The following is a 13,141-nucleotide window of genomic DNA, read 5'->3' on the forward strand; positions in this document are numbered from 1 at the left end:
CCCTGTAAATAGTATGTACATAAACCTCATAACCCTAAATGCCAATATCAATGTAGGTTAAGAAAGCTCAGCTATAGATGTACCCTATCGAGACAACTTCTGTTTTTCCATGCACGCTTTTTTATAAGAACTTACTCCTATATTCCTAATATTCTAATATTCCTTAATTTGTTCCTTATCTGGGACCCCTGCCCACTGCCTTCTTCATCTAGATACATCTTTGCTTCCGCTAGAACCCTTAACACTTTTGCATACATTGTTATACGGAAATCCTTTTCTAAATAAGATTCAAAACCGTGATATATTAAGCAAAACCATTAAATTCATTTGCGATACTGAGCGTTTTATCTTAAAAGTTTCATTTAGTGAAAGGTAAAGAATTGCAAAGCTTCTATTTATATGACTCTTGAAGCTTTGCTTATAAAAAAGTTTCCGGAAATCGAAGAAAGTTTTTTTTCGAAAGCTGAGAAGTGATTTTTGACCCACAACCGACGATTGAAGTTTTTATTTTAATGAAAAATTGACAAAAAGCTACTCAGAGTGTGAAAGGGTATGCTGCAGTAAAATTGAAAGGGCGTTGAAAAATATAGGGCGCTCGAGGGAGGTAGGCGTTTTTCAAAAATAAATTTAAGATTCGAGTGATTTGCCGTTAATTAGTAAATCTATTTCAAAAAATATTATATCATTATTCCATATATTATTGGGTATGTTACAAAATTCAAGCTTATTATGTCAGATCGACACGTCACTTTAGCCAGTAATAAAAAATGTTTGAATGACAATAATAATAGCTTTTTTGGTGAATCTAGAGCAATGTAAGAAGTTAGGAAAAAATACCAAGTTGGTCTTAAAACGTTAAGTGTCAATACATCAATTCGGTTTCTTTTAAAACCCACGTCTTTATCAGTTCTGACCACCCTAAACTAGTTCCAGCCTCCTTTATTAATTAGAGAGTGTAATTAAGTGCAAATGTTAATCCCTTACTAAAGTTTTGTAACAATGAAAATTGAATACTAACGCATTGTTGGTCATAATGTCATTCGTGAAACATTTTAATGATCTCACTTTTTTTGCTCAATATAATTGCGCAAATTAAAGCCTGGGACTAGTTAAGGGTGGTCAGAACACATAAAGAATTGATTTTAAAAGAAACCGAATTGGTGTATAAAGATAAAAAATACAGATTATGAAAAAAACGTTTGTTTGATGATAGCAATCTCAAAGTATTATTTGTCAAAGCTTTTCGGCTACGTCAGTCCAAATTAAAAGATGTTCACAAATCTACAGTTAAAGTTAAAAATTGCTTTATTGTCGGCAAATAAAAGGAAGAAAAGAAAGGTAATAAAACGTAGGTATGAAAAATTATTGAGTGTAGGTCCCTTAGTGGCTATAAAAGAAACTTCGGAAGATTTTCTCTCTTTGTCCTTTTTGGGTTCTTTTAAAATACATCGCCATGAGAATGCTAGCTATCTCAAAAATGAAGCATTTTTGGCCAAGTTTTGGTATGTCTAGCCTAAAAATCCTTCGTTTTTCTGTTACTCTTTAAAAAAATCTAAAATTTTAAGAATTGAGAAAACAAGCTTCCCTTGAGTGCCAGCTTTATCTCAAAGTTCGATGCATTTTGTCCATCCGACACATAATATTTCAGCTGGATTTAGAGGCCATGAAATAATACATTTTTACTTATTTTGAATTCCCCCTTGAAATCTATCTCGGTAAAATTCATATACTGAAAAAAGAAGGCTTAGTCTCTAGGTCGAGCTGAAATATTATGTAGTATGGACAAAAATGCAACGAATTTCGTAACATGCCCTATTATATAAAATAATCTATTCAAAATCAAAATTTTTTTTCTTCTTTTCTTTCATTTCGCTTTTTATCAATTCAAAATTGTTCAATCTATAGGTAGATCTCCTTGAATGTTTTTCTGCAGCTGGTTTGGTTTCTAGGATATTGTCCAATGGTAGCTTGCAAGATTTTTCGAAATTGAAATTGCTCAACATTGACAAGGTGTTGCTATACAGCTTTCCGTAGACGTTCTTATTATTACTACTTGTAACTTCAATAAGGACGGCTTTTCCATTGTTCATTCCCGCGAGCAGCTCTCCTTCTACATACGGACCGGTAAAGTCAAAATTCTCTTCTTCATTTTCTGGTTCAATTATCTCTTCGCTCTGCTCGGTTTCATCGTTCACATCTTCGCTCCGCTCGTTCATATCTTCACTCGGCCCACTACCTGTTTCAACTTCAAACTCCACAATATTTCCTCTCTCGTCGTTTATCTCCTCGTGATCAGACCGTTTGTTGTTCAGATCGTTTTCAAACTCTTGAATAATTGCCAACCGTCTTTCATTAACTAATTCTGCTGGCGGTTTACTCCGCTTTGGCGATGGTTGCCCTTTATCCTGAAAAAGTTAGAAAAACATTGCAGGTTTACAAAGCATCATTCTTTTACCAAAAAAATTATTTTTCTCTTTGGTCTCTACTGTAGTTCCAAGAGGTCTAGATAGTGTTTAATTTTGGTGAAAAATTCACTAACAGGTAATTGGAAATATAGTTTCGTAAAATTTAGTCCTCTGATAAGTGGATGAAAGTCTCAAAATACTGACATAAATCATTTCCATTTTTACTGAACCTTTTTACTATCGCAGTGAAGAAATTAGCATGGATAGGATGGAAGTCTCTACTTTCTTTGTCTAATAATGTGATTATATTCTAATACCTCAATGGACTTGCGTTTTTTCTTTAAATCATCAATTGTCCACGAACTCTTGACATTTTCTTTTTCAGCTTCCACCTGTAAATAATAAAGTTTTTGTCAGTCAATAAAATGCACTACTTTCATAGTGTTAGAGAGTTTCATCATAAAGTTATTTTGATTAACAATTTTTCCTTTATTTAAATATTCTCCTCTCAAATCGCTTAAAATGTTTTCTTTGGTCAAAGAAAGTTGTATTATTTAGTCATTTACTAATGAAATTAATGCCATGTAGTACAAGCCAGGTGAAAATCAAACAAACTTACTAATTTTGATCTTAAGAAGAGCTCATTTTGATCGTATTTCACAGTAAGTTCTGCCAGTCTGGTGACTTCTTCTTGCATTGCCAGCTCTGATCTGCGATATTCGTCTCTTTTCTAAAAGACACGAAAGAAAATTATATAGGTAAAATTGCCTGACTTTTATGAAAAAGCATCATACAAAGACATCTAAAAGAAATCTTCAAAATAATTGCATTTTCAAGAAAAAACTTTCCACTTTTATTGCAGAAATTTCCAAATCTTTTCGTAATCTCTGTAAAAAACAGAACCAATAGTTCCATAATGGACATCAAGCTATGGGAAAGCAGCGAGTATGTTACTGTGCAAAGTAAAATGGATGAAGTTTTTTACCTTTTTCGATTGACATTTCTGTACATTGTTTAGCGTTTCTAAACTTGTGATGCGGGTGGTCAATTTATTGCATGTTCCTTCAAGCTAAAATAAAATGCAAGTAAATGTTTTAGTTTGTGATTGAATTCAATTCGAATACCTAGGGAAACTTATTTTCACGGTAACTAATTTTCATAAAGCTTGAATGCACCACATGATAGAGATACTCAGGTGGCCCCTGGGCACCAGTGAGTGCTTACTCAAGGCGCCACACCACTCCGTTTTTCGATGATATAGTAGCATATATGATCGATAGCATATATGATATACTATCTGAAGCTGTCAGTATTTAACACCCTGTTATACTACTAGTAAAACACTGTTGCTTCACATAGCATATATTTATTATAAAAAATGTGCCTTGGTGTAATCTGAAAAGCCAGCCACTTGAGTCAGATTCCCTTGCAGCAGCACTAAAATTGATAATGAAATATAATGTAAAAAGTTATGACTGGACTTACTGCAACAATACATTTTCTCAACTTTTCATTTTTTGATTTCTCTTCAGCCAATTTTATCTGGAGCTAAAATTGAACAAAAAGAAATAGAGTAAAGAAATAGAGTTTGATGAGTAAATATATTTTTTTCAATTTTGTCGAGCCACTTCTGTCAAATTTTTATGTAGCATTATCCTATCAAAATGTATTTTAATTAAAAAACTGGCGATAAATACAGTGGATTTTACTGAAAAAGTATTTTTTTTTCACGTAAGCGAGCAGACGAAAATAAGTTTTTCCATGAAAGTTTGTCAAAATAAAAGATTAGAAATTGTTCTAAAGTTTCAAGACTGTATAACAATTCCTTGATAAAGGTTATTCAAAAAATATTTCAGGGGGGGTGTTTCGTCCCTCCCCCTCCCCTAACCGAGGTAGGATTATGAATATTTCAAGGCTAAAATCGAAAAAAAAAAGAATTACGAGGTTTCTCTCGATACAACTGATTTTTATATAAAAACTGTTTAGTTAAAGTGACGAAGTTGCTCAAAAGCGAAAGGTAAGTTCCTAATTTTGCATTCATCCTATTCCTACTTCTGTCAAATGCGACCTTTATTGTCGTTGTCCATATCATTAGGTTTGATCTTGTATGAAACTTTCCATATGATAAGAAAAAGAAGATAAAAGTTTTATCTACCACATATTGACACCCCCTTCTCACAGCCCCGGTGGGACCCCCGCCCCACTGGAAAAATAGCCCCAAAAATCGTCCCCGGTGGAAAATAACCCCAGAATTTTTGTCCCCGGTGGAAAATAACAAAGAATGCTATCCCCCTCGAAAAATTTTGGTTTTTTTGTAGTTAAAACAATAGAATTCAAATCCCCGATCATAAAAAAGAAAGGAATTTCTATCCCCATTGGAATTTAGTTCCTTAATTTTATCCCCACTGGTCAAAAATTTTCCACCGGGTCTGTGAGAAGGGGGTGTATATTGGGTTCAATTTGTATAGTTACAATATAGTTTAGAGTTTAGTTTTACCTTTCTATTTTTCAGCTGAAGCTCTTTGATCAAATAATTTTCATCTTCTCCAATGTCAACCGAAACTTCTTCCTTCAGGTAAAGAAAACAATACCGCTAAAAAAAGTCTAGTTCAATTTGTTGACTTTTCAGATTTCAAATAATATAGTAATATTTTGAAAACTTGCTTGCAAACTTAAATCGTTTTTTATATAACAACAATTTTATAAGAACAACAATGAGGCTCAAAATGGCCAAAAAATAAGGAACAATTAAAGCACAAGCCCAAGGCAGGAATGTTTATTTTTTGTCGATTAGGTAGAAACATATGGAAAGGAAAAAAATGACCTAAAATGCCCACAAAAGATGATAACAAAATAAGAACAGTTTGAGATTTAAAGTGCAAACAGTTTGTACCTCAATTCAAATTTCAAGGTTTTAATAAAAAACAGTTTAGTGCGAAAAAAACGCAGTAATCCTCACACCTTTCACGCACCATTTTCCCAATCTTACCTTTAAGTCCTTCATGATTTCTCTGATACGTTGTTTGGTCAAATTACCGCCTTCGTTCACGCAACGATTCAAAAAGTTCATTTTCTTGCTGTAATCTTTGATCTCCTTTGTGAACCTCCTGCAAAATGCTTGATCAATAGGAATGCCATTTCCCTCTATTTCAAGCAATTTACCCCATATTATTAAGGAGCATGTTGCTGTAGTCCAATGTACAAACATCTCGTTTGGCTGAAAAAGAGAAAAATATTGCTTGCAATGATGTGAATCTGGATTTTAGGCATGTAAAATTTGTGTAAGAGTTTTAAATTTACTTATAAAAACGCTTCTAACGTAAATTTTTCACCTTTTTCCATTAATTTAAAAATTTTCTTTTCGATGGTGTCACTGAAGTCTAGGGAGTCTGCGCCACAAACCAGGGTTTCCCGTTTTGAACACCTCCGTTCGTTCCGTGTACTGTTAAATTGATAAATAAAGCCTTAGACTACTATACCATTATCTGATAGTGCTTTTCAGGGTGTGTTTGAAATTACTTTCATTTAAAAACATGTAACAACGTAAAAATTTCAGAAAATCAATTTTCGCTGTAAATATTCTAAATTTTAAAATTTTTATGCTAACGTCAAAGGCAAAAACGTGAAGGCAGAGTGAACCAAAAAAATCCCAAAAAAGATTACGGAACTTAAGATTAAAAAAGCTAAGTTAACGACACGCAAACTCGAAAATCTAATGTGTCCATCGGACGCATGTAGACAAAATAATTAAACTTTGTAAAAATAATGGTTGCTGAAGCTGGCATTCTCAGAAATGTTTTTTTATCAAATTCTACTAATTTTAGCCTAAACCATTCTCACTTCTGCCACTTTAAAAACATTTTGAAGAGTTAAAAAATTGAAGGAACATGCTTCCTTGGTGTACAGGCTTCCTTGGTGTACAGGCTTCCTTGGTGTACAGGCTTCCTTGGTGTACAGGCTTCCTTGGTGTACAGGCTTCCTTGGTGTACAGGCTTCCTTGGTGTACAGGCTTCCTTGGTGTACAGGCTTCCTTGGTGTACAGGCTTCCTTGGTGTACAGGCTTCCTTGGTGTACAGGCTTCCTTGGTACAGGCTTCCTTGGTGTACAGGCTTCCTTGGTGTACAGGCTTTACTTCAAAATTCGATGCATTTTGTCAACCCAACATGAATTTTCAGTTCGACCAAGAAGCCGCAGAACACTTTTATTTACTAACCTTCAACAAACTCTTAAAAGTGTATCATAATCATCTTTTTCTATGCAGAAAAAAATCCCGTTAAGAAAAGACTTAAAGGCATAAAACAAGGACGATCTTGTTTTGTACATATTTTAAGCTAGACCCTAATAATAAAATACTATAATATAATAAAATCGTTGTGTATGTTGAAATGAATTGTATACAAATGAAAAATGAAAATTTATTAATCTTAGTTTTGAATTTGGGTATTTATCCCTAAAAAAGCAAATACAATTCCACACCAGCAAATTTTCAATGCTTCTACTCTTTCACCACATACTTATCATATACATGTGACAAACATTTAACGGGCGGACGTGGACGTTTTGATGGTGAACCAGGCACCCTTTTGTTGTACTGTTTCTTTGCCTTGGCAGACATGTTCTGCATGTAGGCCTCGTCAATTTTTGAAACTATTCGATTGTATTTCTTACTGCGCCAGGGCAGAGACCGTACATAGTAAAATGAATCACCGTTTTCGTCCTGTCTATCCTCTTCCGAAGACATCATCTCTGGAACGATGATTTGTGTATATATAGATATCAGAGAGTCAGAACAGTGATTTAGATTAGGCGCACTTTACCCCTTCTATCTAAGAAATTTGACCCCAATTTCCATAAAATGGCTGACTTTGTAGGTTTGCTTAAAGAAAAAAGTTTTTCTAGCCTAGACAAATCGAAAAAATCAACTAGGTATCAAACAATTTAAATTATCTTAAATATTCTAATAATCTAATAACCTTATATTTTATCACTACCGAACTTAGCCTAGGGGCTGAATGGGGAATCCCAGGCAATTGGACTCGTCTCTCTCTCTATCTAAAACCGACCTGATTTCGTGGAACGTTGGTGCAATGTCGATTTTGTTTCCGTGTTGTACCAAGCATTGATCGTATACCCTTCTGATAGGCAACGTTGGATCAGTCAATATTGCATCTCTTATCAGGTTTTATGAATCTCTGACGATCGATAACTTGCTACCCTGGGATGTGATTGTGTGCAGTTTCGTTGATAAGGTTGATAACGACATTATTTAAATTATGAAAATTAATGACGTTGGTGGTCACACGCGATTAACAAGTTGTATTGGTACAGTATATTTCCAATATATCGCATTGGGCCTCAACTTGTTATGTTTATACGTGTAACCGTTGTTGACCAATACATGTCCACGCCCTTTCCGGATCACAGTTGCCATCCTAAAACGATTTTGGTACAGTTTTGACACTGGAAACTTCTTGATTTGTATGACAAGCATATCTGGATCTGGTAAAGTGGCAGTTCTGTACAAAGATAATGGACTAAACAGTGTGGCATTTCCTGCATTGTAGGGTATATTTTAGTGCGTTTTCTTCATTTATGATGCACTTTGACGGACTGCAAAAGTCGTTTATTGATGGTGATTTTTGATTATTTTCTTGAATTTTTACCCCAATCTTTGTGCATTTTCAGACGACAACCGTCCAGTTTTGTATTTGACGTCAACTGTATAAACATAAAATATTATTGCAAAACTTATAAAAAACATAATAGCCAAAATTGAAATTTTTGATTTTTTTCCTGTGGTATGGTCAAACTCATCTGATGGGTAGTCAGTTAAGCTACCAACAATACGGCGAATTGCATAGGTGGCAGCCTCTCCTTTGGAAACAATCCCGTCTTGGTATTTTAACTCCACTGTGACGCCAGTCTCTGGAAGATAGAAAAAATCTTGTCTAGGAACCATTCAAAATAATGATTATGCTCTTATTAGAGGAAATTTCAGTTCGCCTGGACATAACATTTGGAAGTGAGAAGGTTCTTGTTTTTTTACAAAAGAAGATATATAGAAAAACGATTTCATTGGTCGATTTTTGCTGGCAGATCATGTGACCAAATTCTTGATTGAAGCGAGCGGGAGTTGTGGTCATACGTCGCATGATGTTTTCCCGTGTTTTGATTTAGCAAAGTTATTTAGAAAGTTTAACCACTTATCAATGTTTTGATTTTTTCTAGCGGGGATTTCCGTTCATAGCTAAAATATGGTTTTATGGGATTGAGCTTACAACACTGGGCAAGATGGGGGAAATGTCGGGGGAACGAAAAAAAAATTCTATTCCCGGACAAACAAACCGTGCAGCGAGATAAGTGAACTGCAAGGCCGCATAAGTGGACGTGTGGTCGCAAGTAAAATATGGTTTTATGGGATCGGGCTCACAACACTAATGGGGCAAATGTCCGGGGCGGGGAACGAAAAAAATATTTCTATAGCCCTGACAAACAAACCACGCAGAAAGCGGGCAGAATAGAGATTGTGAAATTGAAGCCTGCCTAGGCAATCACCTGATAGTTTAGGTACGTTGCAGGGATCGCGCATCCAGTCCGGCTTAAGTATCAAAAAGTTATGTTAAAATCCCAGGCACGAAACAAGAAAATCTCTGGAGTCTGGGGAATCAGGGCAGGGAGTCGTATTTGAAGGTTTACAGACCCAGGATCAATGTGGTCTCTCTTCAAAAACTAGCCTCAGTAGTTTTTTCGCAGCCCCTTTTTTTCAAAATTTTACTTTCATTTGTTATTCGAAATTTCCAAGGGGGTTGGTGAAAAAAGTTTGTCAAATAGTCTACAGATTGCTGAGAATAAACGGGTATTTCTATCATTATCTACTCACCTTCTAAATCAAAGCTTCGTTTAACTATTTTCTGTTATCTGTTACGATTTAATAAAGTCTCTAAAAGTTATAAGTTAAAGACGCTCAGCTGAAATTTGGTTCCAACCAGCTACAACCAGAGATGCTGTGTTTGGCGGGAAAAAGCTTCACTATTATTACGGTAGCGAGATTTCTTTTTTTACTTTGATGTCCAGATATATTTCAAATCGGCTCCGGGATATTTAACTCGTCTCAGGTAAATTTCTTTTTCGCGCGAATTATGCAAATCAGATTTTTATCAATTTTACGGTAACGAAATTTAGTATACTTTCACTTTAATAAGAAAATCTTAAACCTTATAAAATTTGGGCTCCGTAAAAGAGTTATCGTGTCCGTAAGCTAAGATAAGATATTTACACCTAAATGGCGCTTGAAAGCACCAGAAAAAGATTTTCCTGGAACAACACATTGAGAAACAAAATTTGTTTGTGATGTTAAATTACCACTGGTATGAGCAAACTAGTGTATATGTATAAGAATTGCGAAGCGATTCAGGCAAGTCACTCGATTCGCAAGTTGCAAGCAAAATATTTATAGGGTCACTAGAATCGTAAATACAAACCCTAGATACAACTGCTCAGGTCCAGGAAGACTGTGCCCCTTTAGAGATTTACTCAAACACTTCAGGCGTACAACAAACTTACAACGTTTACTTTTACGAATTTGAGGAAAATTATACAAATTGTTTCACAAATCGTTGGAAAATCAGCAATTTCAAATGAATGTGACTTTATATACCCTAAAAATATTTCTTTAATCCATTATGCTCTTCTCTACTCTCTAAGAATATTCAATAAAAAGTTCAAAAATTGTTTTTGCTCGGAACAAATAATGAACAAGGCAAGCAAAATACACCACCTTGACTTTTAGAATATCTAGCCCAAGTAGAATTATTTTTCAAATATTTTGGGTTAAAAGAAGAAGTTCCATGTTTAGGAAATAAGAAGTTTTTTATCAGGTATAAAACAATTTTTGATCAAATCATATCTCTCACCATCATTTAAGTTTTTAGAAATAGCAAAATAGTTACTAACATCATATCTGAGCTCAATTGGAACATCACTATACGAGTTATAAGACTGAACTAGCTTATCCTTATTAGCAGATGCTTTAACAACTGTTTTGGAAGTTGAAGGTAATGAAGTAGAAAAATAACTATGCTTACTGGACGGCTCACTAGGAGAAGAAAGGGCAACAGCTGAAGCAGACTCACTAGGAGAGGAAAAAGTTACTTGATGAGTTGCTGGTATAACAGCAGCAGGGCCTGAGGACATAACAGGCAAACTTAGGGAAACAGAGGATGTTGAATTAGATACTGTTGTCAAAATAGTCTGAGAGGATGACGTAACAATAGCACACGAGGAAGTAACAATATTTGAAGAAGAAGAAGGAACTATTTGACAAGATTTAAACAAATACGTGTCAAAAATGGTATTTCCCTGGAAAGGAGAATTCTTTTTACATCGTGGTTTTGTTGATGTAGCTATAGTTTTTGAAGACTTTAAAGAAGCAGATTGTGGTTTCTTAGGGACAGGAGGAAAAGAGATTTTATTAACTTGAGGATCTGGGTGACCTCTTTTGGTTCCCTTTTTTACCCTACTTTGAAACTTAAAATCTTTTAAAGAAACTAGGGGAGCAAAATGATTCAGTTTACCCTTCTCACAAAAACTCTCTCGACAAAACATTATGTCGTACCAGTTCAGATAATTAGGTTTGGAAAGCTCTTCATAAAAATGACGAGGGAAAATCACTGAATTAAAAAGAGTAACATAGGAGTTGCCATTTTCACCGCCAAATTTAGGACAATGAACTCTAATTTGTGTTTTTATGACAGAAGAAAGAGCTAGAATACATGCATAAGATGAAAATTTAAAGTTTTGACACATATGGAGAGCTTCTGAATAAACAAGATCTTTAGAATAGGGAACGTGGTCAGGTGGCTCAGTTTTGAAAGCAAAGCTAACTGCACTATTGTAGTTGCGAAAAGAATCACGATGCACATTATGAGCATAGTGAAAATTTGGGTGGTTGTAATAAAACTCAGCATTTAAAAAAGTTCAAACCAAGAAGTTACCCTTAACTTTTGAGCAAGTGACGATCACCAACCAAATGGATTGAAATCGAACTGTACAAACAATTACCATTTGATTGAGAGCTATAAAGGAAAGGAAGATTGTGATTAATTCAAGTGGACAGGTGGACTGGGCAGTATGCCGACCGAGAGGAACTAACCAACAACCACCTTTTGCAATTTTTCATAATATCTACTAATGTCAAATTTTTGGTTTGAATCAACAAAATATTCTGCGTTAATTTCTAATTTTCTCTACGTCTCATTTTTTTCAGACAAGGAAAACACCATTCATTAACGAGATCTTGCACTCATATCTCTGAAAAATGTTTGAGCTCTCGATATCTAATTGACTGAGGATTTCATATAAAACATTTTTTTTCATCTCATATAAATAAAACACACACGAGAAAAATGTCAACAGGCTTTTGATGTCAAGAGATTATTAAAAACGTGATTAAAATCAGTTGAGTAAGTTGCTCAATAACACAACACGCACGTCATTAGAGAATTACGTAACAAGTCAAGTATGTCATTTAAATAAAACAAAACACTTCCACTTTAAAAAAGCATTTCTCTTGATTGAAGGGAGGAGGGAGCATAAAAAACCACAAATGTATAGAGAAAAAAACATATCAGATTACAATAATCTCTGCTCGTTGCAATCAATCAATCTTAATTTGAAAAAGTAGCCTTGTAAAATGAAATGAATCAGAACTGAAATAAAACTAACCTCAATTGGACCAAATTTTCCACCAAGTGTTTATTTGGTACAGAATTCTGACATCATTCCACTTTGTTGTTTCTGGCAACAGAATTCTTGTGGAGCATCAAGTTGCCAAACCAAACAGCATTGCTGATATCGTTCAAATATTCATCAAACAGTTTTCTTATTTTATCCAGGTCACCACTTTTTAAAATAAGCAACACTTCATCCAACACATTAACCGAAGCCATGGCTGTTTTGCGAAGAGGAGAAAGATTCTCTGGAATGTTCTGAGTTTTCTTTGTCAGAGTCTTACACTACGGCTGCCGGATGAGCTTTTTAGCTGTTTGCAATGTGACAGGTAAATGGCTAAATCGACTCGTTACCGTAAAAAAGAAATTTTCCATCATGACGCACTTGATAACTCAATGTCGCAAAATTACATTTTACCGTTCCCGAAAAGTTGACGCTACCCTACTAGCGGCGAAGCAGCGCTAGGGCAAGTGAAGCATTATTCGAATCGGAGACGTAATTTTATCTACAAAAGTCTCTCATCCGCCCTACGCCAATAAACCACCCTACGCTTCTAAGGGCGCGCGCGGGGAATCGCAGAAGCAGAATCGTGTCTCTCTCATACAGAATACAGAATACCCTAGTCCTAAAATTTTACTACCGCAAAAAAAGGTGTCGCAGGAGCGCAACTTGCGACACCCTGGCGACGCCCCTGTATTGGTGCACTGAGGGTATATGTCAATGGTGCAACCAATAATAAAAGCATTATTGATTGTAGGATTTTTTCTTCTCCTCGTCTTCAATTTTCTTCCAGTCAACTGATTCTATCGATTTCATATCAATTTGAAAATTATCTTTCGTAACAATAATGACGGTACCTTTGGTTGTTGTCAATTTCAGAATACCATAGTAGAATTTGACTTGGAGATGTTTGTAACTTTTATGGGCATAATGGTGTGTTGTTGATAATCGGCTTACGTCGTTTTTGGGGTTGTTTTCCTATATATTGTGGGTTTATTTAATAAGCA

At 35.0% G+C, this 13,141-nt stretch overlaps 1 protein-coding gene across 1 annotated transcript; it reads right to left on the minus strand.

Moving 5' to 3' along the window:
* Positions 1–1,104: 1,104 nt before the first annotated feature.
* Positions 1,105–5,977, minus strand: LOC136822858 (uncharacterized). Its single transcript, XM_067079174.1, has 8 exons — positions 5,738–5,977; positions 5,395–5,622; positions 4,903–4,974; positions 3,891–3,953; positions 3,391–3,474; positions 3,025–3,135; positions 2,723–2,797; positions 1,105–2,405 (listed from the first exon to the last, which is right to left on the minus strand). Exons 2-8 carry the CDS (start codon positions 5,611–5,613, stop codon positions 1,830–1,832), a joined length of 1,200 nt encoding a protein of 399 aa, XP_066935275.1. The 5' UTR covers positions 5,614–5,622; positions 5,738–5,977; the 3' UTR covers positions 1,105–1,829.
* Positions 5,978–13,141: the final 7,164 nt, after the last annotated feature.

This window comes from Clytia hemisphaerica, unplaced genomic scaffold (assembly GCF_902728285.1).
Source record: "Clytia hemisphaerica strain Z4C2 unplaced genomic scaffold, Clytia hemisphaerica genome assembly, whole genome shotgun sequence".
Classification (NCBI taxonomy): Eukaryota; Metazoa; Cnidaria; class Hydrozoa; order Leptothecata; family Clytiidae; genus Clytia; species Clytia hemisphaerica.

Bases quoted from the DNA above. Each gene is read 5' to 3' on its own strand.
- LOC136822858 (XM_067079174.1), bottom strand. From the start codon at position 5,613: ATGTTTGTACATTGGACTACAGCAACATGCTCCTTAATAATATGGGGT. The intron at 3,475-3,890 runs GTAAGTCCAGTC...ATTTTATTTTAG, and splicing joins TGAGAAAATGTATTGTTGCA to CTTGAAGGAACATGCAATAA. The intron at 3,136-3,390 runs GTAAAAAACTTC...CGTGTCTTTTAG, and splicing joins AGAAATGTCAATCGAAAAAG to AAAAGAGACGAATATCGCAG.